At 50.7% G+C, this 24,995-nt stretch overlaps 1 protein-coding gene across 7 annotated transcripts; it reads left to right on the forward strand.

Annotated features, from left to right (window-relative positions):
* Positions 1 to 4,864: 4,864 nt before the first annotated feature.
* ARMC12 (armadillo repeat containing 12) lies at positions 4,865 to 24,730 on the forward strand. 7 transcript variants are annotated; one of them, XM_032649178.1, is made up of 8 exons: positions 9,155 to 9,337; positions 15,008 to 15,082; positions 15,488 to 15,740; positions 16,443 to 16,588; positions 16,805 to 16,939; positions 22,550 to 22,723; positions 22,859 to 22,930; positions 24,365 to 24,730. In XM_032649178.1, the coding sequence occupies exons 3-8, from the start codon at positions 15,581 to 15,583 to the stop codon at positions 24,692 to 24,694; spliced, it is 1,017 nt and encodes a 338-aa protein (XP_032505069.1). In that variant the 5' UTR covers positions 9,155 to 9,337; positions 15,008 to 15,082; positions 15,488 to 15,580; the 3' UTR covers positions 24,695 to 24,730. The 7 variants fall into 7 exon arrangements, with proteins under 7 accessions (XP_032505068.1, XP_032505069.1, XP_032505067.1 ...); XM_032649180.1 differs by lacking the exon at positions 9,155 to 9,337 and adding an exon at positions 9,745 to 9,923; XM_032649175.1 differs by lacking the exon at positions 9,155 to 9,337 and adding an exon at positions 11,711 to 14,473.
* The last annotated feature ends 265 nt before the right edge of the window (positions 24,731 to 24,995 follow it).

Below are 24,995 nucleotides of genomic sequence, written 5' to 3' on the forward strand. Positions count from 1 at the left end.
AAGGGATACAATAATCCTTACGTAGAGTCGCTGGGGAGTAATGAATTTGAACCCAACATTTTTTCTAAACCTGAAAAACACCAAGCTCCATCCTGCCTCAGGGCCTTTGCATGTGATTTTTCCTTGGTCTAGAACCCTAAGTCCCCAGATGTTCACATACTGGTTTGTTCTTGTCATCTAGGTCTCAGCTCATACATAACTGTCCTTAGAGCAGTCCACCCCATTACTTACGACTGCATCACTGTGTTTTATTTTCCTTTGCACTTAGCACCATCTGAAATTATCTTTTTGATTTATTTATTTTGTTTTGTTTGTTTGTTTATGGCCTATCCTCCCTCCGCAACTGCCAAGGAGGTAAAGTTTCTTGAGAGCTGGGACCTCCATGGGGTTCAATGACCCATTCCCAATGCTCAGAACAGCACCTGGCAAACATCAGAGCTTGCTAAACATTTATGAATGAATGAATGATTATGCTTTAGAAACAGCATTACATTGAAGTGTCTAACTCTCCCTCTGGCCTTGCTGAGCCAAAGGACAGTAAATGTGGGTTAATGGGGACTCGAGAGAGTGTTTCAGTCCTGGCCCAGGCCCAGCCCTGGGGCTCCTAGGCTGTAGGGAGCCATAAGGCTGCTTGGGTTTCTGGCTGCTCCAGGACAAAGGTCAACTCTTTTGCTGGAACAGGAGGTTCTGTACCATCTGGGGCTGCCTGCCTCTGGCCACATCTGCCCAGGTTCCCCAACCTGCACTCCAGGTCCAGGCCAGACCAAACAACTCGAAGTGCCCGCCAGAGAACCCAGGGCTGCTTCATGCCTGTGTGCCTTTATACACACTGTTCCTTTTACCTGGCACGCCCTGCCCCCTTGCTCTGCTTGGCTAGCTCCTCTCAGACTTGAAGACTGGCCTCCTCAGAGGAGCCCTCCCGGAGCCCTCTGGCCACACCAAGTCCCTGACTTCCCAGGGCATTATAGTGATCTGTTTTTGTGAGTCTTCCCAAGTAGCCAGGAGGTCTCTCTTTTTTCTTTAATTTAAAAAAATAATTTTTGTTTATTTTTTGGCCACGCCGCGTGGCTCTTGGGATGTTAGTTCCCCAACCAGGGGTCGAACCCAGGCCCTCGGCAGTGTAAGCCTGGAGTCCTAACCACTGGACCACCAGGGAATTCCCAGCCCAGAGACCTCTTGAGGACAATGACTAGCTTTTGTGCCCCCAAGTTGAAGCACAATGCCTGGTGCACACAGTAGGTACTTAATAGATGCTCCAGCACAGCTTTTGGACTTTGGATTCCCCAGGCATTAACACAGTTCCTGAGGCACACAGTAGGCACTCATGAAGAGCACACTGAACGCATGGACCAGAGCAATGTGACCTGTCTTCTAAAGTTGGAGGTGAGTTAAGGAGTGGGGGTGGGGGTAGGAGTGGAAGATGCTTCCTCGCAAACAAGATGGTGTGAGAGGGCAGAAGGCAGAGGGGACCTTAGGAAACGTCCCAGGAGAAGGGACATACAAAAAGCAAAGGTGAAAAGCAAACACAGATGGATGGAGGCATATAAACAGGGCTCTCAGTGAGCAAGGAGAGAAAAAGAGAGAAGGAAGGATAAAAGAGGAAGAAAGAACTGGGCTCAGAGGGGACAAAATGTGCCTGTGAGAGCCACAAAGGAAAGGAAGCCAGAGACTTGGCCAGGCCAACTAACTACAGGATGTCTGGTGCCCTTGCTTCAGCCCTGGGAGTAGATAAGGGTGGCATGGGCAGTGTGGTGCTGTGGTCACTTCCTAGGGTGATAGGGCTGGATGAAAGTTCACATGTCACCATGTTTGGGAACATCTTGGGAAACTCTTCCTCTCTTAGCTCAGGAGAGGCCCTATGTTATGAAACAAAGCACCCCAGATATCACAGTCACAAATTTAGTTTCTTGCCCTTGGGTGAGCAACTTAGCGTCTCTTGCCTCAGTTTGCCCATCAAGAAAGTGGGTACTGTTCTCCTTACTTTAGATCTCCTTACATTAAGATTGTACTGAGTTGGGACATATAAGTGAAATGTATACGCCCTGATATGGCCAGGGATTGACGTAATGGTGGTGATTTCTGCCAAAACCCTGCTGTGAATGGGTCCTAAGAGAGGCCATGCCACCGTGTCACTGGGTGCCACAGACAGTCCTGAGTTTAGAGACCCGGAACCCAGGTTCAGCCCCTGGTTTTTAGTTCCCAGTGCTGGAGCAGTACAGTGAGGCAAAGTTTACTCCCAGGTGAGGGGCTGAGTGGCAGCAGGCATGCCAGTCAACCGAGAGACGACTGAGGCCACACACAGCCAGCAGGCCTGACCACCCACCGCCCTCACTGAGTGTCCTCTGGGGCCTCTGCATTTCAGCCCGTCAAATGGGCTGAAAATGGTTTTCTGGCTGTCATATTATACCTCAAGGCATGCATGGGATCTAAGGAGGCAGAGTTCCTGGAATCATTTGAAGAGAGGTGGGAATAAGACTCTGAGGCTTGAGAAATGGAAGGTTTGTGATTTAGGTACATGATCTAAGCCATCTAGCAGGACACTTCGAAGTGCTGGCTTTGTTGTCAGACAGACCTAAATGTGAATCCCAGCTCTGTCACTTCTCTGAGCCTCAGTTACCTTAACTGTCAAAGGGGGCTCACGGTAGCATCCACCTCCTAGAGTCACTGTGAAGAGTAAATGAGCTTGTATATATCAAGCCCTGAGCCCAATGCTTGGTCCCTAGGAGGCAACTGATATGAGCTATTATTGTGAATAATAATATCACATGCTCCTGGGGGAGGAAAGCCAGATCACAAATGTATCGATCTCTGGATATCAAAGCCACTTTGAGGAGATTAAAGTGGTCACCACTCAAAAATCATTATGTCACCAAGTGTCAAATTCCATTTTGCAGCTTCTGTTAGTAATGTGTGACTCCTGGGGTGGCGGGTGGTAGGATACCCCTCTCCCACCTCCCACCTCCTCCGTGTTCTCTGTGACCAGTGGGGGAGGATCAAGGATTAACAGGTCTGCCAAGCTTTTGGGGTGGGTGTGGGGGGCAACTTCAAACGAGTCTTCAGCTCACTTCTCTAGCTGGGCTCAGGTATAACTGCTGAAGTGCTCGGGAAAACAGGGTGGCAAGGAGCCTCAGAGGCCCAGAGAATCTTCAGACCCAACTTGGAGTGTCCATGGCCTTGGAGGCTGTTTCGGGCTGGCTGATGGGAGAGAGAGAAGGGGACTGGGGGCTTCGACCTTCCCGAGTCCAACTTCTCTCCTCCAGGGCTCATTCCGCCCCCCACCCTCACCTCCCAGAAGAGTATAGATCCCAAGGTCTGACCCATGGTGGGTGCGGGAGCCCAGGTGGGAGGTAGGCAGATGAGAGCAGGGGTGACAGGCAGCAGGATGCCACGGCTGAAGAAGGAAGTATAAATATAAAGCAGCCAGTGTAGGACTGGACAGAGGCCATATGAAACACACGGTACATTCCGGCCCCAGCGTAACAAACTGTACCAGCCTTTTTCAGAGCTGGGAGCACTGAGGGGAGGGAAGAGAGCAGAGGTTCCTTCGAGGTTGGCCCTGCCTCCTCCTCCCCCACTTCTCCCACAGCAGGGAAAGTCCCGATGTTCCTTTTGCAACCACAGGAAACCTACTATCCCTGCTCACACTCTGTACCCAGTGTTCCTCTCAGCAGCTCCAGACTGGGAGGGAGCAAGGGGGTGGGGAGGGGGAGGGGAGGTATCGGGGAGGGGAGAGGCACAGCAGCCCAGGTCACATCAGGGAAGGTGGCAAGCATCACTTGGACACTGACTTAGAATCACAGGCTGTAAGTGCTGTAACGGAGGTACAGATGACAGGGAGGTGTAGGAAAGGAAGTGCCTTGCCCAAGGTCACACAGCCAGTTGTTCACCAGGGTGGGACCAGAGTGCATCCAGAGCTGGGCAGTGCTGAGCAGCTGTCTTGGGTGTAGTATGTAGGAGTGGCAGGCCAGGGAACAGGCAGTGCCCGGGGAGTGAGGGTGGGGTGCTGCCAGACCCAAGGCTGCCTCTACACTCTGATTGGCTCTGGGCAGGTCTGGCTTGGGTACTGTCCCCTCCAGTCTTCCCAAACCTAGCCCCTTCCCTTAAATATTAGAGACAATGTATGTGAAGTGCCTGACATGGAGGCTGGTTTGTGGTGATGTCAACCAGACTGAGTCACCTCCACGCCTTTTCTCTCCTCCTCCACACACAGAGCTCAAGGCCTAGAACCTCCTGGGATCTTTCTCCCATAACACCACCTCCTTCCTATTGAGTCCCTATAGCTCTTAACACATTTGGTACTCACCACCTGCTGGCTTGGGTTATTATTTAACCTCACATGCCATGTGTTTGTCTCTTCAACTGGTCTGCAAACTGCCCAAGGGCAGGAAATCATTTCAATACACCCAACATTTATTGAACATCAACTCCAGTGCCAAGCTTGGCCTGTGGGGAATGAGCTCAAGCCATGGGGGGAGGCCTCAAAGAAGCAGACTTTGTTTCTACCTCAAGGACTTTCTAATCTGGTTAAAAGAACAGTATTAGTAAACAGATCACTAGAATATGAGACAGGCCACATCCTGTGTCCTGAGAAAGGTACAGACTGAGTGTGCTGGGCTTTCAGAGGAGAGAGGAATCAGATTGGGCTGGCGCTGTTCCAAGCAGGCTTTATGAGCTAGAGCTTGAGAGATGGGTAGACATGGAGGACGGGCCCTCCTGGCATGGGAAGTGGCAAAGGAAAATGTGGAGTTTGGAAGGAGGGAGAAGAAACGACTTTAGGAACTGTGTCATAAACTTCTTGATAACATCCTTAGCATGACCTAACAGAGCCTTCCCTATGGCAGGGTCTCAGTATGTAAGTCCTTTGTCCCCTCCTTGGTTCAGAGATGGTGGAACCTTCAGGACCAGCGTTCAGGGACGTCTTTCTGCAGAAGGATGGGTAAGGAGAAGACGTGGCCCTGAATAAATCCGGGTTTGGGCTGGACAAAGGGAGGGGTCAGGCTCGGGTTTGGGGTCGTCTTCCTCCACCCTGCCGCCCCCTCCCACTCGCTAGTGTCCAGGCTCTTCCTACCCCTGGCATCCTGCCAGGGGGTTCCCAAGCTATCCAAAAGAGCTGGGCTTCGTTTGCCAGCCCCTGGGGATCCCTGGAGTCTCCAGGCTTGTGTGAAGAAAGGATCAATCAGGGAAGGGGTCGGAGGAACAGGGAAGGCTCCTCGGGGATATGGCTTGAATTGGCCCCCTCTAGCGGGCTTCCGTTGTCACGTGACTGCATCCCAGGTCTCCCAAGTCTGGGGCTGACGCACTCCCTGCTATCCTCCTCCAGACTCCTGGACTGAGCGCTGGTGGGGCTTGGGCGGCAGTCTGGGCGGCTCCTTCTCTTGCATGGAGCTACCAACCAACACCTGCCCCCACCCCTTCCCGACTGTGCTGCCCCGGGCCCCCTACACGACTGGGGATCCAAGTCGGGGCTCAGGTGGGAGATGGAGTGGTCTGGTTGCGCCAAGGCCGGTGACCGGTCAGGGCCGCGCGTCCGAGGGGTTGCGCACCAGCCCCTGGCCGTCCCGGGTGCTCGCGCCTGGCCCGGCCCCAGCGCGCGCTCGCAGGGCTGCAGCGGCGGCAGGGAAGCTGCGCGCCGAGCGCAAGCCGCGAGTACAAACAGGGTGAGGAGGCTGGTGTGAGTGCCTGGGCCCGGTGCCAGCGCGCCGGGGCTGGAACACAATGTCCCGAGCGGGCGGGCGGGCGAGCGAGCGGGGAGTGAGAACAGCCTGACTCAGCAGCTGGGTAAGTGGGTGTGCTCGCTCACCAGATCAACCGCTCTTGCAGCCTGCGGTCAGCGACGACCCGACTCTCGGAGGCTCCCTCGAGCGGGAGGGGCGAGCGCACCGCCCGCTTCCCGGCTCCCGCCCTGCCTGTCGCTCGGGACCTCCACGTGGCTGGTTTGCGCATCCCTCTGCCTTCTCGCCCCTCCATTAAAGCGTTTCGCCGCCCCCAGCCCGAGCAGAGCGGGCTCTGCCCACTTGGGAGGGGCACTCTCCTCACCCCAACCGGCAGGTGTGACCCACCAGACAGCTGCTGGGTACGCGTTGTCGCATTCCCCCACCACTCTGGGATGCTTCTCTAGGTCTTGGCGTGGGGGATGTAACCCTTAGTTGCAGATGGAGGTAGAAATTTGGTCTAGGGTGGTGGGGAGCAGAGGAAGAGGATGCTGGGAGAAATAGGATTATAGGGCAAGAAGATCTTCCCCATCTCTGTGCTCAGTTGACCCAGAGTTCAGAGTCTCTTCCTGTCCCCTCCCCTCAAAACCGCTAGGCCCCTGAAGATTTCCTCAGAGGGAAGGAGAAGCAGGTGGGGAGGTGCTTTGAAGCCTGAGACCCTGCTTTTCTGCCTTACCCACCCTCCCACCCAAAGCCACAACAAAGATCCACGAAGCCTGCCACCCAGCCACAAAGCTTCTCCTTCCTTCACTGCGCCTTATGTCTCCTGCCGTCTGGCGGGGCCATTGTGAGGATGACAGCCCCAGGGCGGGGAGCTCAGATGTCAGCCCACAGCAGGACTCTTCCTGCGAGGGTGGGGACCTGTCCCATGCCCCAGTCTCCTGGGGTGTCTGCAAGGTGCCCCTGGGGACACCGTGTGCCTGGAGTGTGCCAGGGCAGGCAGGGAGGGGCTCCCTCCTCTGCCAAGTTCCAGGAAAGGCCTGGCAGGCAGCACAGTCCTGGGCTCCAGGGCCTCCCAAGGTGGAGCTGGGGGAGGGATCCCAGGCTGCTGAAGTGCCTTACCTGGGCCTCAGCCCCCGCTTCCCAGGCATCACTGGCCCCTTCTTTAGCCAAAATTGAGGAGACAGTTGCCAACCTTCTTCCCACACATACAGGCATACTTCCCACACATGTGCTCACTCAGCCAACGCTCACCAAATCCCTCAGGCAGAAGCCACTTTCACTGTTGTTGACTCCAGCTTTCTACCTGATGTATGAAATCTGCCCACAATATCCCAGGCCAGTGTTCTGAAGCTGTTTGCATACCCATAGTGACAGGGACACTTTTATGCAAGGTGGCCACTACCCTTCAGGTCTTCCCTGTCTCCAAGTCCAGTCACCTACAGGATACCTGCCCTCACATGGCCTAGGAGTGACTGATCTCACCCTCAGGTCCCTCATACCAGCTCCACCCCCTTTCTCACGGTGATCCTCCCACCCCTCAAACTCACCACGAAGGAGGATTAATTCTTAACTATTTTCCCTCCTTCACCATCCTATATCTGATCTATTACCAAATTCTTCCCTTTCTTGCTTTTATTACAACGTGTATTTTTTGTTACTTTCTTCACTTACCCTTCCTTTCCAACCCCTAGATTCCACCTTTGGCCCAAATTCCCACAGTCACTGCCACACTGTCCTTTCTGACCCAGGTTTTTCCTTCCTCTTACACACCCTGCTGGAATTATCTTTCTCAAACACTGTTTATTGTGTGTGTTATCAACTTCAGACTCCTCAACCAAGCACACTGGGTACACCAGCTGCTAACCTGTGTGTTCCATATGAAGGGGCCCACACTCATTCATGGTGTACCCAGAGTCCAGCACAGGGCCTGATGCATAGCAGGAGGGGAGCCAATGTTCATCAAGTGTCCGATCCATTTGGTTGTGCTCCTTGCTCTCCGCCCAGTTCTCTTTCCTGGCTTGGTGTCCCCATTCTCATGAAGCCTATTGGCTTCCTGATACTTACGCAGGCCCTTTTGTTTTGAACAGCCCCAGTTTTTGTTTTTGGCCACACCGCGCAGCATGCGGGATCTTAGTTTCCCGACCGGGATCGGATGGAACTTGCGCCCCCTGCAGTGGAAGCACTGAGTCTTAACCACTGGACCACCAGGGAAGTCCCAGCCCTGGTTTTAAAATTTCCCATAATCTTCAGAGAGGGGTGGGGAAGAGAGAAGCTGACGTCCAAATTAACATCGGAGTTTGTGCCAAATACTAACTGCAAAGACCTTGAGTGTCAAGTGGAATGAGGGTAGCTGCCTGCTGGGAAACAGCAAGAAACAGAACACCACCGAGGAGGGTGGAGGGCAGAGAAGAGTGGGTGCAACCAGGGGCTTTGGGGTTTACAGAGGGATCTTGTTACTGGAGATTCCAGCCTGCCTAGCTCTGGGTCGCTACTCTGATGCCCTTAGGTTGTTCTTTTTTGGCACCACATCTCACACACTCACACACACACACACACATACACACACACACGCGCGCGCCCAGTGATCCTGGCCCCATCACACCTTATAACCCAGCTCAAAGTCTGATAATCTCCACCCCACTTGGATCGTGTTGTCATCAACTTCCCTCTGAGCCTCATGAGCTGCCTTCATTCTTTCCTATATTTTATTGCTTCATTATGTCCTGTAGTATTTTCCTCCCCAAAGATTATAAGCTCCTTCATGGCAGGGACAGTGTTATTTATTTACTTACTTAATATCATCTGTTTTGAGAAGGAAGAATAAGATAGGGCACTTGGATTTTGGAAGCCACATAGACTTGGGTCTGGATCCTGGTTCCAGCACTTAGCTGTCTCAACTTTTTGGAGCCAGTTTCCCCACCTGTAAAAGGTGCTAGAGATACTTACCTTGCGGAATGAGAGGCAAAGATTACAGAGACTACAAAAGTGCTCGTTGCAAAGTGAGCAGACAATAGCTTGTCTTCCTTACCTGCGCCGTGGGAGCTTTCCTTGAATTGGGGGACAGGGTTCCTTAACTTCCGCCCCCACCACTAAGACATTTCTAAGCGAGTAAAAGGACACTATTAACACTTACACCAGTTCCACGGACGTAACCCGGAATGCATGGCCACCCTACACTAACTCACAATAACCGGTGAGTGCAGGGTTCGGATCCAGCGCCGCCAGAACCCAGTGCCTAAGCATGGCGCCAAGCATAGTTCAAGCTGAATGAACGTCTGTCGAATGAACGAGTGAACGGAACCTGTCCTGCCCTTAGCTTCTTGGTGCATCAGCGAGTGAAGAAGCAAAGATTGACAAGGCCGCCCACGCCGCCTCCCCACCCGTACGCCTGTCACAAAGTCTCTAGCAGCCTCCTTTCGCTAAGGTCTCGCCTTCTCCAGCCCGCGTTCCCGCCCCTGGTTGCCTTGGAAACAGTGACGTATACGTGAGGGGTGTGACCTCTCTCCATCCTCTCGCGGAGACCCGGGCCCCTTCTTATCCCAACCCGGGAGGAGAATGAGGTTGGGGTCCTCGACCCTGCTGATCCACTCCGGGCCTGGAACTAACCCTGTCCATCTGGTGCCCCTCTCGGGCGCGGGACTCGCCGGATTGCGGGCACCCAATCCCCAGCCCACCCGGCACCGGTGAGCTGGCGGGGTCCGGAGAACGCCGGCTTCAGTTCCTGGGATCACTCTTCACCCCTTCACCCCCGACAGGCCAGTGGATCCGGAGAACCGAGGCCCAGCGCTCAGCCTAGGCCCGCTTCTTCCCGGGCAGCCCTCGGGCGTGCTCCGTGTCCTGGGGGTGGGCGGGAAGGGTGGGACCCCAGGGCGCGCCGAGCCCCGCGGAGCGCGGGAGAGAAGGAGTTAAACAAGGTGCAGGCGCCGGGCGCGGCGGGAGTGGGGGATGGGAGCGAAGGGAAAGTGAGAGCGGGGGCGGGGGCGGGGGCGGGGGGGACCGGAGCGAAAGAACATCCTGTGCCCGCCGCCGGATGCGCCGGGGGTGGGGGGGGAGGTGCGGGGGGCGGGGAGTAGTCCGGGGAGGGAAGGCAAGATGGGGGGAGGCTCGGGGCGGGGAAAGGCGCGGCCTCCGCCCCACACTCGGAAATCCTTCTGTGAGGGCGCCGCCCCCTCCGCTCCTCGGGTTTGCCGCGTTTCTTCCAGTCCCCACTCCTTCGCTGGAGTCACGAGCTACCGAGAGGCCCCCCCCCCAGTCTGGTCCTGGGCCGGGGTAAGCAGGAGTTGGGGAGGGCACGGTCCCGGAGAGCGTGGGATCCCTGTCAGGGCACGGGCTGTCCCCCAGACTTTCATCTCTCGGCTTTCTGGCTTTCTGCTGGGGCAGCTCGCACGTGCTGCGCTTCCGCTGTTCACCGAGAGTCACAACCTACATTCTCTCATTCAGTTCTGACAGCGCACTTCCGTGTAGTAGGCAGGTTTTCCGGAGGAGTAAACTGAGACTCAGATCATGGAACTTGCCCAAACCCAAGCTCGTCGGACTCCAACGGGCTTTTCATTCGAGAGTAGGCTAATTTACCCTTAGCTTCTCCTGTGCAAGCGCCGGGCCCCTTCGGGGTCCCCCTCCTTAACGGCTTGCTTGCACAGTAGGTCCCCAATAGAGTGTTAGGCTCCTCTAATTAACTAGGCTGAAACACCCATTACCAGAGTCCTGATAGAATAAGCAGGTAGTCTGAGGGTTTTACAGGTGGGAGGATGGTTTGTAGGAACAAAGTAGCTCAGGGGAACGGGCTGGATCCCCGTAGCGCTCCTGGTATAGGAATTTGGTGGGGGAGGGGGGTTCAAAGAGGGCTCCAGAGTTGTTCAAGGCAAATAAATGGGTTACAGGAGTTGAGATTGATTAGCTTGAAGACCACCAGAGTGGGAGGGTTAGAGGGTGAATGGAAGGGGCTGAATAATGTGCCTTTCAGGCCTCACAGAGGCCCACCATCTGTGTGCTCACTGCCTTGCCATGCCCAACGTTTTTGTCCAGGTGAAGCCTGCTTATAATAGTAATTATTGTCACGTTTGGTGAGCTCTGTGTGATGGGCACTGTTCCAAGTACTTAATCCTCTCAAACCCAAGAAGTAGGTATTATTATTCCCATTTTACAGGTGGGGAAAATGAGGCACAAAAAGATTACAAAGCTAGGTCAGTAGCTGAGCTGGTTTTGAACCCTGGCAGTCTGGGTTGAGCCCACACTCTCACTCACTAAATAAACTGCACCTAACATGATGGGAACATCAGCCTTAAAGGCAGAAAAGCTGGTGCAGATGGCAGAGAGGTGTGTACTAGGGCAGCCCATGTCCTTTTGCCTTGGTGAGGGCAGGTAAGAAACTTAGGGTTGGCTGTGTGTATATGGAATCTGACTTCTCTCGAGCCAATATTCCAAATTTTTGAATATGACAAAAAAACAAGAAAAACAAAATCCAAGTTCTCACAAAGAGCTGCAGCCTTCATTTATGCTCCTTAAGAACATTCACTGTCATCTGTTGTCACCATCATTTCACAAAAACAAATACTTTTTTTTTTTTTTTTTTTTTATGCGTTACGCGGGCCTCTCACTGTTGTGGCCTCTCCCGTTGCGGAGGACAGGCTCCGGACGCGCAGGCTCAGCGGCCATGGCTCACGGGCCCAGCCGCTCCGCGGCATGTGGGATCCTCCCAGACCGGGGCACGAACCCGTGTCCCCTGCATCGGCAGGCGGACTCTCAACCACTGCGCCACCAGGGAAGCCCGACAAATACATTTTAATTCTCCTCAAAAGAAAACAGACATCATCTGAATCAAAAGCAGATACTCCCGGGAGCTTCCCTGGTGGGGTGCAGTGGTTAAGAATCCGCCTGCCATTGCAGGGGACACGGGTTCGAGCCCTGGGCCGGGAAGATCCCATATGCCACGGAGCAACTAAGCCCGTGGGCATGACTACTGAGCCTGCGCTCTAGAGCCCGCGAGCCACAACTACTGAAGCCTGCGTGCCTAGAGCCTGTGCTCTGCAATAAGAAGCAATAAGAAGCCACCGCAATGGGAAGCCCACGCACCACAATGAAGAGTAGCCCCCAGTCACCTCAACTAGAGAAGCCCGCGACCCTGCACAGCCAAAAATAAATAAATAAGTTTAAAACAAAAACCAAAAGCAGTTACTCCCAAGAAAGGACAGTCCTTGACTTTCCACCAATGAATACACATTCCTCTTTTTTTTAAAATCGTGCTGTGGACTAGCAAAAATGTCACACTGGGGATGCGTCTGCTTCTAATGCATCCAAAACATTTGAGGGCAGAACCCAAAGGAATGGGCTTAGGTATATATAGCAGGAGGGAGTTAGGTTAGAGCCAAGAAAGAACTCTCCTTCTTTGGAGATCTTTAAAGAGCAGGTGAGTACTTCATTTGCTTAGAATGTGAGGGTTGCAGGATCAGCTACATGGACTGGGGAGGCCAGTAGCTCTGGGTTCCGCCTCAGAAAAGGACCAATCCTCAGATCTACCAGGGGAGCTGGAACCTAAAACAGTCCCTTCAGGCAGCCGTTTCCTGCCTGGAGTTCATGGAGCTTGATAGGTGGTCCCATGGTAGTGGGAGGGGGGGCCTCCAGGGGCCTCTGTCACCCTTCACTACAGGGAGTCCATGTAGTCACCCAATGTTGGGCTGCACCCTGCAGGTCTGTAAGCCTTATAGTTGCCCAGCCTTAGACTGAAGAAAGAGCCCGGAACAGCAACAGAGACATTCACGGTGCTGAGTCCATGCCGGCGAGGCGGTATAAGAACAGCCCACAGGGTTAATATAATGGTGCCTTTCTCCAGTGGGAGCCTGGATTAATTACCTTAGTAGTCTTAGGTGGGGCTGGGTATAAACCAGGTGAAATCTGTAAATCCCTTTCGAATCCTATTCCCCATGGGACAGCAAACCCAAACCACCGGAGACTTACCTGCCAGTCCCAGGACCATTTGAGAGTGTGTTCCTCTGGGGGTAGATCCTGTAGCGAAGGTAGCGAAGGCAAAAGTGAGTTACTGTCCTGAGAGATAGTTGGCAGCGGTCTTTCGGTGGTCAACAGTTGAACTTGGATTGTATTGACTAGTTGCCTCTGGGTTAACATGGCCCTGGGATGATTGCTCCTGGGGTGTTCAGCTACAGTTCATAGAGCTTGAGTGAACCTCTGGTCCACCTGTTGAGAGAGCGGGTTTTCGTCTCAATTGTTAAGTAATCCTTTCATCCTTTCCATTAGCCCGGCAGCAGTGGGGTCCTAAGGCAGGTGGAAATGCCAGTGTGTGTCACTTTTAGCCGCCCATTCCTGAACTTCATGACTGGTAAAGTGGATTCCTTTGTCACTATTGATGTCCGTGGGGTCCTGTATATCACACACAGCTGTACTAGACCCCAAATAGTGTTTTTTTGCATCGCTAGATGACTCGGGTAGGCCTTTTGTAATGCCTTCCACCTGTTGTAAGCTGCATATAGCTGCTGTTCCATCATGCTGTATATCATTGCTCTGCCCGCTTCCATAGCAGGGGTCAGAAGCCCAAGGGTACTCTTATTTTGTTGTAGCACAGGCCCCAACCAAACTTTTCCAGGTAACTGGCCATGTCCAATTCACAAGACTGTCCCTGAATTAATATCCTCTAAAGCCTGTGTCTAATTGTTTAGGGGTAAGAGGCTGGGGGTACGCTTGTCTTTTGTAGATAATCCAGGTCCTTGCGTTTGGTCTGTATTCACCAGCCATCCCCGTGCAGTCAGATGAGCCACCAGCGTAGGGCTGCTACTTTTAAACTGGAAAGAGGCTCTGAAGTTAACAGAGTAGAAGAGAATCAATATAATGGAAGAGAAAGACACCTCTCATGGTAGTCAGCTGCCACAGGGCCCCACAGGCTAGTGGACGGCCACCTCAGGATGACCCCTGCAACCTTCCATTCCCTGTCCTTACTTCGCGACATCTCGGTAGCTTCTTCGGCCTCCTGGCTGGCTCCCCAGTCGTTGGGCTGCACTGTGCAGTTCTGAAAGCCTTGTAGTTGCCCAGCCTCAAGATTGAAGAGTCTGGAGACAGCAACGAAGACATCAGTGGTTTATTGGACAGGGGTGTCTTAAGCAAAAGGTTAAGACCCACCAATCATGGCAACACCCCACCGATTATGACAGGCAGGCAGACCATGGCAGCAATCTTTGCTACTCGGGGAGAGGAGACTACTATTTATAGGGAGAATTGACGTCAGGTTGGCTTATCAGTTACCAGGGAAACCAGCTGGGGCACATCCGTCACAGCCCCCCAGATTAATGACTATCACGAGGGCAGATGTTTCCCTTTAATAAATTAGCAGGTAGAGCAGGGATTAGATCAGTCACTAGCTGGGGCAGGGGGCAAACATGTTCACGTGAGTAGGGCACAGGTGGAACGGACTGGTCGAGCAGAGGATGTACAAAGAGCAAGAGAACAGCCATCTTGAATGGCCTGACCATACATCCACCTTGGGACTGTGTAGAGTGCCAGGAATGACCCTTGAGGAGGGCCGGGGATGGGAGGGAATAAAGGAAGAGAATGGCCCCCTGGGAGTGTTGCCTGCAGCCTAGGGTGACACGGACGAAGGCTCTGAGTGGACAGACCTGGCTGGCTGCAGCATCCTTGGGGATGCCGTTTCCCTATTTCCCCACCTCCTGCAAACCCAGGTGCAGTCCAGGGCTCAGAGCCGTCCAACAGGAGCTCAAGACCAGGCAGCTGAAGCCCTGTTCTGGTACATCTCCGCTCAGTGCTGGCTCTAGGTCTGAGCCTGGCTTGGGTTCTTCCCTGTTCTGTACCGGAAGGTGAGACCAGAGGGTGTGGGGACACTGTGGGTAGGGGAAGGAGAAGAAGGGAAGGGTCTGGTCTCACCTGCCCCATCCTAGTGGTGGAGGTGGTGGAGACTGAGGCCTCCAAAGTTGCGTTCTCATCCTCCAAGGTGGTGGCATTTTCTGACTCCAGAGGAGGCCTCAAAGCCCATCCCACCCTGTGTGTATGTTGTGGGGCATAGGGTGTGATACTCCCAGATTTAGGCCTCCATGGTTTAATGGCACAGACCTACCCCAGGTTTAACCCTGGAGATTTAGAATGCTAAACCTGGATCCCCTCAGGTTACAAATACAGAAACTGAGACCAAGGCAAGGGCAGTCCCCTTCTCCTCCAGAGTCACACTGGTTAAATGGGCCTGGAGCCCCCGTATCCAGATTCTCTGACGTGTTCTCTCCTCAAGTCCTCAAAGAATGACAGAAGTCATAACTTGAGCATCTACTAAGTGCAGGACTCTGTGCTGGATGTTGGAGATGCAGAGACAACTGCCCTCAGGAGCTTTTGGTCAACAGGTAAATATACACAGAGAGGAACAAGCAGATGCTGGAACATGATGGATTGGCCTCGAGACTGCAGAGCTTTGTAAGGTACTTGCCTCCTCTTCGTCCTGTGATGGAAGTGGGGGGCCCTGCCTGCAGAAATGCCCCAAGGCTCGGAAGTGGATCTGTGGTGAAGATATCAAAGATGGGGGGACCAGGGAAGTGAGGGAACAGGGCTGCCAGTGAGCACACCCCAACGCCCCACCAAAAACTTCTAAAGGCCCCCGTCCATAAATTGGGCCTCTGCTGCCATCTAATGGAAGAAAGGTAGCCTCTGGAGCAGGCTGCTGGGGCCCCACCAACCTGGCTCCCCTAAAAAAGAGGGATGTGAAGGACCTTCCTTCCCACAGACCTTTTATTCCTCTGGAGTCTTAAGCTTTGTTTCCTGCAGCCTCTGAAGCTCCCTGGCTGCCCCGTTTCCGACCACCACCCTCCATCCCACTGTTTCCCCAGTTTCCTTTGTTGCCCAGGTTCTGATTCTGGTGCCCTGGTTCCTGGCCCTGCTAGAGTTCTGGTTCCAGAAGGCCTTTGCTAGGTGCCTCGGGCATGTGCTGCATCCCCCAGCGCCTGGGGCAAATGGACATCTGCAAAGGTGTAGTGAGCCTGGCCACAGCCGCTGGGGCCATCTGCCTGCTCTACAAGGCCATCAGGGCGGGCATAAAATGTCAACCACCGCGCTGCTCTGCCTCACCCATCTGCGTCGCCCGTGAGTGTCCCTACCCTGGGGAGAGGGCTCGGCCCCAGGAGGTACCTACTCCCCAGGTCTCCCGTGTGGGAGGGCCCCAAGGGGGCTCCTCCACGTTCCTTTCTCCTTCCCCTTTCTCACCTCCATCTCCCTCAGAGCCACCCTAGAGATGCTAGCGCAGGCTCCCCAGGTAGTGGGTGGCACTCAAGTGCCTCCTCGGGAGTCACCTGGCAGGTTTCTAAATTCTACATTCACTCTGGCATCCAGGAGCCACTGCTTGGAAACTTTGCATCAGCAGTTCTCCCCAAGGGAAAATTGGGGGACCTACATTCTCAGAGCCTCCACTAGTCCCTATGACAACTTTGTGCAAAGTAGAGAAAGGAACCCCTTCTGCAAGACTTTGTATTGCCATCTGCTGGAACATCATTGCCATATACCAATTATGGTGAAATACTACATATTACTGCCATATGCCAGGAAGTTGTTATAGTAAACACAAAATTTTTTTGTTGACGATATGAACAATACAGCCTTAGATGTGGTGCCCTTGTGCAATACACACCCTGCTCAACTGTACATGGTGGTCCTGCATATAGCAAGAAGTCTTTTCTTCAGAAAAGGCAAGGCAGCCTTGTCCCCAGGTCTCTCTCCCACGGCTTCCCAAACCCCGTCTTTCCTCACTTCTGAGTCCACAGCCTGAACTGGGCTGGGGTGGCTGTCTAGGCCTGGCAGTTGAGCGAGAGCAGCACGGGCGCGACTCAGGTGAGCTCCGGAGGCTCCTCAACTCTTTGGAGTGCAAACAGGATGAGTACGCCAAGAGCATGGTCCTGCACAGTATCACGCGCTGTGTGTACTTGCTGGAGTCCGAGGTGAGGGAAGGGAAGCAGGAGGTCCTTCCCAGCCAGCCTGGCCCCTGGGGGCTACATCTGTCCCCCTTCCCCCTTGAGTAGCCAGACTGTGTCCTGGGACCTCTCTCTGGCTGATGGCGGGAGGGGTTGTGTTGAGGGGTTTTGGTGACATGGGGGGGTAGGGGGACCAGGACACCCGCTTCTCGCGCCTCTTCTGTCTCTCCTGGCACACTCTAGGCCTCTGCATGTACTAATGATGACATCACGTTGGTGGGCTCCATGCTGGATGACAAGGACAACAGTGTCAAAATCCAAGCTCTGAACGCACTTAAAGCTTTCTCTGGCATCAGAAAATTCAGGCTGAAAATCCAGGTGAGCCCAGCAACAAGTATGGGGCAGAGCACACAGATGTCCATAAGCCATGGGCCGTTTAGTGGGCATAGGATGAATGGTCATGTTCCAGAAGTTTGTTTGGGTCTGAGTTTGTAACCCAGAAATATGTTTTTCCTTGGAAGTAGGTGGGAAAATGGTGATCAGATTCCCAGTAGGGTCATAAATGTCTGAATCTCGGGATAAAACTGTGCTAGGTCCCTAGGAGTATCTCTGAACCCCAAACAGCAGAAATTCCCCAAGTTCTTTCTGACAACAGCCAACTCTCTTGACGGCAACTGGGTGTCCTACAATTCAATTCCGACACTATCTACCTGGAGTTAGTACAGACCCCACAGCTTAGGGCTGAGTCCTGTAAGACTGCCCCCCACTTCTGATTGACCAGCTGTAGATCTGGAGGTTCCCATGCCCCCTCTCCTCAGGCTTGATAATTCACTAGAATGAGTCACAGAACTCGGGCAAATGCTTTACTTACACTTACCAGTTTATTATAAAAGATATAACTGAGGAGCAGCCAAATGGAAGAGGTGCATAGGGCAGAGTATGGGGGAAGGGCTTCCATGAGTTCTCCAGGTGTGTCACCCTCCTAGCACCTCGATGTGTTCACCAACCCAGAAGTTCTCCAAACCCTGTCCTGTAGGGGTATTTATGGAGGTTTTGTTATGTAGGCATAATTGATTAATCATTGGCCATTGGTGATTGAACTCAATCTCTGGTTCCACTCTTCTCTGCAGAGGTCAGGTATGGGGCTGAAAGTTGCCTCGAGTTGCCTCATTTGCATAAACTCAGGGATCATGGGAAGGAGCTCATTATGAATAACAAAAACCACTCCTATCAGGAAATTGCAAGGATTTTAGGAACCCTGTGCGTGGAATCAGGGACAAAGACCAGATATAGTATCATACCACACCACCACGCTGTGTTGGTCTGAGGCTGGTGGCTGGGCCACTGATGTCTTCACTACCACCACGCAGAGAAAATATAAGCCACCAAATGTCAGTTCCCCCAGCTTCCTGCTACTAGTCCTCCAGGCTTACCTGTTACTCATCCATTCCTGCTTTCCTGCTGGTGCCATGAAAAAATGGCTTTCTTCCTGTCTGTGTTCAATGTTAGTCTCAGTCCTGGATCCCATCCGCTTCCCTGAGGACCTCTCTCCTTGATTAAACTGTCCGATATGGCCTCCCCCCGCTCCTTCCCAGTAGTGTTCAACAAGCTCTATTCCTTCCCATCTTAAAAGGCAAAACCAAAAAAACATCTTCCTTGACCTCCAAGTCTCTCTCTAGCAAATGATCTCTCTCCCAAAATAGTTTACTTAAAAATAAGTGGTGGCGCACTGGTGGTGCAGTGGTTGAGAGTCCACCTGCCGATGCAGGGGACACGGGTTCGTGCCCCGGTCCGGGAAGATCCCACATGCCACGGAGCGGTTAGGCCCATGAGCCACGGCCGCTGAGCCTGTGCGTCCAGAGCCTGTGCTCCGCAACGGGAGAGGCCACAACAGTGACAAGCCCACGTACTGCAAAAAAAAAAAAAAAAAAGTAAAACAGTCAAAACTTGCAAACATTTTATGCATGTATGGTAGAAAGAATAAGAATAAAACAAAACACACGTAACCAGAACGCAGGCTAAGAAATAGAACATGACCAGTTGGTTAGATGCCCCAGATGCCCCTCCTTAATCCCCGCCTCCTCCCCCACCAGAGGCAATCATTCCTATGTATTTTGTTCATCAATTTCTTGATTTTCTTTGTAGTTTTACCATATACACATGTGTCATCATTTTCTAGCAGGGCACGGCAGACAAAGATAGGTAAACATAGTTAGAATGTTTTTAAGCTTCATGGATCTGGAAGTATGCAGTTTGTATTCTGCGGTTTGCCTTTTCCTTCCAACATGGAAAGATTCGTCCTTATTGATGTGAACTGGTCTGTTTCCTTCTTTTGCACTGCTCTGTAGTGTTCTAGTTCATGAATACCCTGCAATCTTATTCATCCAGCTGCCCATGAGTAGGCATTTGAGTTGTTTGCACATTGTACCATGAGCATTCTTTACACTTCTCCCTCGTGGACATGTATGCAGGAGTGGGATGGTCGGGTGAAAGGTATGCCCAGCTTTTCAAGAAGGGCCGTATCAGTTTACACCCTCCACCAGCCCCGCATGGGTGTTTCTGGTGCATCATTTCTTCCCCGACACTTGGTGTTTTCGCACTTTAAATTTTTTGCATCAAACTTTTTTGGGGAAAAAAAGGTCTCTAAGTCTCCACTTGCTGGCTGCCTCTACTTTATCCCTCAACCCTCTCAGTTGCCCTAAGGCTGTGATTCTCAAGCATATCAGAATTGCCTGGAAAGCTGGTTAACAAATGAAGATTTCAGGGTATTACCTCCAGAGGGTCCAGTTCAACAGGGAAGCTGTGTTTTTCACAAGCCCCCAGAAGATTCTGATGCACGTGGCCTGGGCACCACTGTTCCTTCTTTCCCAGGGTCTGTATCCTGAGGACCTGACCCCTGTTCTCCTCTCTCTGGGTGAATGCAGCCACTCCCTACTGAGGGGTGGGGGCAGGGAGGAGCAGGGTACTAATGGGAATGCTGTGCTCCCCACTCCAGGCTTCTGGCATCCTTCTTACATGGCTCACAAAGGTACAGCTTGTAAGAATATCTGCCTTTGGTAATAAGGCCCAAGCATCTTGCAGCTCAGAAGCCAAAATTCCTTTTTTCTTTCAATAGATGTATATTGAGCACGTACTTTGTGTCCAAGCACTATGCTAGGCACTGGAGGCACAGCAGTGAACAGAGTGGGAAAGATCCCTGCCCAGTGGAGCTTATATTGCCTGCAAGGCAGGCAATACACAAATAAGTGAAATATATGGTTTCACGGGGCAAGCACTATGCAGAAAAATCAAGAAGGGTGGTAAGGAAGACTGGCATGGGGGTGGTGTTGCAAGGGGATGCTGTTGCAATTTCAAAGGAGAAAATCCTTGGGACCTAGGGCTTGATAAAGAGGTCATAGAAATGACACCAAAAGTACAATCTATAAAAGAAAAAAATTGATAAATTGGACTTTATCAAAATTAAAAAAAACATTTGCTTTGTGAAAGACCCTGTTAAGAAGATGAAAAGACAAACTGCAGATTGGAAGAAAATATTTGCAAACCACATTATCTGACAAAGGACTCATATCTAGATTATGTAAAGAACTCCCCAAACTCAACGTCAAAAACAATAATAATCCATTTAGAAAATGGGCACAAGACATGGAGATACTTCACTGAAGAGGATATACGAATTGCAAATAAGCACATAAAAAATGTTTAACATTTAACTAGCCATTAGGGGAATGCGAATTAGTACCACAATGAGATATTACTATACACCTATTAGATGATTTAAACTCCAAATTAGTGACAATACCAAATGCTGGTGAAGATGTAGAGAAACTGGATCTCGCGTATGTTGCTGGTGGGAATGTAAAATGATAAAACAGCCGCTCTGCAAAATAGTTTGGCAGTTTCTTTAACGAACTCTTTTCCCATACAAACCAGCAATTGCACTCTTGGGCATTTATCCTGGAGAAATAAAAACCTACATCTGCCAAAAAACCTGTTCACAGTTGTTCGTAGCAGCTTTGTTTGTAATGGTCAAAAACTGGAAACCAAAATGTCTCTCAGGAGATAAATGATTAAACAAACTGTGGTAGCCCATACCATGGAACATTACTCAGTAATAAAAAGGAATGAACTATTGATACACATGACCACTTGGATGGATCTCAAGGGCATTATACTGAGTGAAAAAATCAATTTCAGAAGGTTACAAAATGTGATTCCATTTTATATAACATTCTCAAAAATGACAAAATTAGGGCTTCCCTGGTGGTGCAGTGGTTGAGAGTCCGCCTGCTGATGCAGGGGACACGGGTTCATGCCCCGGTCTGGGAAGTTCCCACATGCCGTGGAGCGGCTGGGCCCGTGAGCCATGGCCGCTGAGCCTGCGCGTCCGGAGCCTGTGCTCCGCAACGGGAGAGGCTGCAACAGTGAGAGGCCCGCGTACCGCAAAAAAAAAAAAAAAAAAAAAAAAAAAAAAAAAAAAAAAAGGACAAAATTAGAGAGATGGAAAACAGATTAGTGGTTGCCGCTGGTTAGGGCTGGTTTTGATGGGCGGGGCTAAGTGTGACTAATAAGGGACCCACAAGGGAGATCTATGGTGATTCTGATGGAATAATCTATTAATTGCAGTGGTGGTTACATGAAGCTACATATGTCATAAAATGACATGGAACTATACATACACATTGTGCTAAAACCATTTTCCTGGTTTTGAAAATATACAGTAATTAAGATGTAGCTATTGAGGGAAACTGGGTAGAGGGCACATGGGACCTCTCTGTACTGTTCTTGCAACTTCCCATGAATTTATAATTATTTGAAAATAAAAAGTTTAAAAACAAAAAGTGTGCATATTGACAGTGCTATGGGGGAAGAATAAAGGTGGGGATAAGGGAGGCAGGGATGGGAGTGGTGCTGCCGTCTTAAAGGAGCGGGTGGTTAGGGAAGACCTCCCTGAGAAGGTGACATTAAAGCAAAGTCTTGAAGGAAGTAAGAGTGAGCTGTGAATAGCTGAGGAGGGAGAGCATTCTAAGCAGAGGGAACACCATGTGCAAAGACCTAAGATAGGTGTGTACCTGGCATGTTCAGGGAATAGCTAAGGCCATTGTGATGGAAACCATGGGAGCAAAGGAGAGAATAGGAGATGAGGCCAAAGAAATAATGGGGGGAGAGGGACAGATCATGTCAGACCTTGTAAGCCACTGTAAGGACTTTAGCTCCTACCCTGAATGAACTAGGAACTCGAGCAGTCCAGCCTGTCTGCTGTTCTGAGAATACATGCAGGGGACAAGGATGGAAGCAGGGAGAAGGAGGCTATCGCAGAAGCCCGGGGGAGAGGTGATGGTGGCTTGGAACACGGTGGTAGAGGGGGATGGTGAGAAGTGTCTTGATTGTTGGTAGATTTTGAAGGTGGAGCCAACAGGATTTTCTGAAAGATTGGAAAAGGGTGTGAGGGAAAGAAGAGTCAAGGAAGAACATAGATTTTTGGTCTGAGTAATTGGAAGGCAGGTGTAACCAACAGCTGAGATAGGAAGGGTAGTGGAAGGAGCAGGTCTGGGAGTGGGAATGTGTTGACTCAGAGGTTTAGTAAGATTCTCAGAAGTGGAACTGGCACTTGCATATATGAGTCTGGAGTTTAGGGAGAGGTCTGGGCTGGAGATAGAAACTTGAAAGTCATCAGCATATGGATAATTTTTAACACTGAGTCTGTGAACCTTTAACACTGTATCACTAAGGGAGCGATGAAGACAGAGGAGGCGGTTGGGCAGAAGAACTGGGAAAGAAACGTGACGGAGAAGCCAAGTGAAGAAAGAGTTTCAAGGGGGTGAGGGGTCAACTAGGTCAAATAACGTTGAGAGTTAAAGTGGGGAACTGTGTGTGGGGTTGGCTCAGTTTTTGTGGGCGGGGGCAGTGAAGAGTGAAGGCAGAGGCAGGGCTAATGTTGAGGATTATCGTATAAAAGTAGAAAACCCTTCTCCTCTCCCCCCTCCCTAGGAACACTCCATCAAGGTGCTGGAACTGATCTCCACCATCTGGGACTCGCAGCTGCACATTGCAGGCCTCAGACTCCTCAACAACCTCCCACTGCCTGACTTTGCACATCCACAGCTGCGACGGGTGATGCCTGCCTTGATGGAGATCCTGCAGTCAGACTACACCCTGGCACAGGTGCCTGAGGACCAGAGCCCAGGCCCTGCCCTCCTGACCAGCCCTGGCACAGCACCTAGAGGGAGGAGCTGAGATTTGTGTCTTCCCTGCTCAGGCCCACCTGTCTTCTCATTCTTTACCCTTTCCTTTATTCAGGTGCAAGCCGCGCGATTGCTGAGCAACCTGGCGCAGAAGAACGACCTTCTCTATGATATTCTCAACTGCCAGGTGAGAAAAGAACTGAAAGACGGGCTAATGGATGTGAACTCAGATACTGTGAAAGGAAGAATCGTGGATTCTTCAGACAGACTTAGCCCTCACAAAGTCATCTTGTTCCTCTTTCTGCCTCTGCACTAGATACATTGCAAAGCACCCCCTCTTCTGTCCTCCCAATACAATCAGATTTTCCTTTGAGGGACTTTCTACACTCTGAGCGTCAGGAACACAGGTGACAGAAGTTAATGTAGGTATTTTAACATTAGGGGAAAATTACTTATAACAAAAATAATTATTAGGAATAGACAGGGTCACTACATAATAATAGTTCAGAAGGATAAAGCAACTCTAAACTTATATGAATTTAGTAACAATCTCAAAATATGTATATGGCAAAACTTGATAGAATTATAAGGAAATCGTTTTTTTCTTTTTTCAGTTTTATTGAGGTATAATTGACAGGTAAATTTGTAAGATATTTAAAGCATATGTAGTAAATCAACTATACCCCAATAAAAACTAAATATATATATATATATAAAACTTAATTATACTAAAAAAAAAGTGTATGTTGTGGTGACTTGGTATACGTTGTGAAAACATTCCCACCATCTAGTTAATTAACACATCCGTCACCTCACATTTTGTTTGTTTTTGGTGAGAACATTTAAATTCTACTCTCTTAGCAAATTTCAATTATATAATAGTGTTATCAACAGTACTCACCATGTTTGCATTAGACCCTTGGATCTTATTCATCTTTTAGCTGAAAGTATGTACCCTTTTACCAACCTCTCCCTATTTCCCCCACACCCCACCCCAACCCCTGGCAACCACTTTTCTACTGTTTCTGTGAGTTTGACTTAAAACTTCCACATTTAAGTGATACCATGCAGTATTTGTATTTCTCTTTCTGGCTTATCTCACTTAGCATAATGTCCTCTGGGTCCATCCATATTGTCACAAATGGCAGCATTTCATTCCTACAGCTGAATAACTGGAAAGAAAAATGGACATACCTATCACCACAGTGGAAGATTTGGAAGATTTTAACTCTTCTTTCAGAAATTAATACATAGATACCTAAACCTAGTAAGGTTCTACTTGCTGCAAATAACACAAATAAGCTTGAGCCATTAGACATATCCAGAACACTCTACAATTAGTAAATGTACATTCTGCTCAAGTACATAAAATATTTACAAAAAGTAACCACATGCTAAGCTTTAAAAGTTTATCTCAACAAATTTCCCTGAATCAATATTATCATATCACTCATGTTTTATGACCACAATGAAATTATGTTAAAGAATGATAATGCAAACTAAAAACTTCCTATACAGTTGGATCTGAAACTTAGGTATATTGGGGAGTTGAGGCAATAGGAGGATGGAGGAACTTGAGAATTTACCTTGGACTTCATTCCTCTCTCCATCCCACTCACAGGTACACTCCAACTTCCTGAACCTGTTCCAGTCCACACAGCCTGGGAGTCTGCTGCTTGAAGTACTGGTGTTTGCAGAGCGGCTGAGTGAGGGCCGGAGTTCACCCCACTACCGTGCTGTGAAGTGGCATTACAATGAACAGTCTGTGCACGAAGCTGTCTTTGGGGATGACTCACGACTGGCAGACCGGCTGCTTGCCCTGGTCATCCACCCCGAGGAGGATGTTCAGATCCAGGCCTGCAAAGTCATAGTCAGCCTGCAGTGCCCCCAGGATGTGGGAGTCTGGCCCTCCTGCCCGCCCAGTCATTCCTGCTTTAGTAATGCGGAATAAAATTATGGAGAGCCAATAAATGAGTATGGGAGAGAAGCTTGAGGGGCAGTGTCTGTCCAGGGCCTTCCAGGGTGGGTGTAGATTTCAGCCAGCATAACTTCCTGTCAAAGTGTGGGCCTGTCTCCCCAAACGCATTCCCTGTTTAGAGGACAGACTCCCTTCTCTTGCTGCTTTTATTTTATTTTGTTGAGTGATAATTTTTATTGGAGCATAGCTGATTTATAATTTTGTGTTAGTTTCTGCTGTACAGCAAAGTGAATCAGTTATACATATACCTGCTCTTTTTTAGATTCTATTTCCA

This window comes from Phocoena sinus, chromosome 11 (genome assembly GCF_008692025.1).
Source record: "Phocoena sinus isolate mPhoSin1 chromosome 11, mPhoSin1.pri, whole genome shotgun sequence".
Lineage (NCBI taxonomy): Eukaryota > Metazoa > Chordata > Mammalia > Artiodactyla > Phocoenidae > Phocoena > Phocoena sinus.

Bases quoted from the DNA above. Each gene is read 5' to 3' on its own strand.
- ARMC12 (XM_032649181.1), top strand. From the start codon at position 15,581: ATGTGCTGCATCCCCCAGCGCCTGGGGCAAATGGACATCTGCAAAGGT. The intron at 15,825-16,442 runs GCTCCTCCACGT...GTGGCTGTCTAG, and splicing joins TGTGGGAGGGCCCCAAGGGG to GCCTGGCAGTTGAGCGAGAG. The intron at 22,931-24,364 runs GTGAGAAAAGAA...TCCCACTCACAG, and splicing joins ATGATATTCTCAACTGCCAG to GTACACTCCAACTTCCTGAA.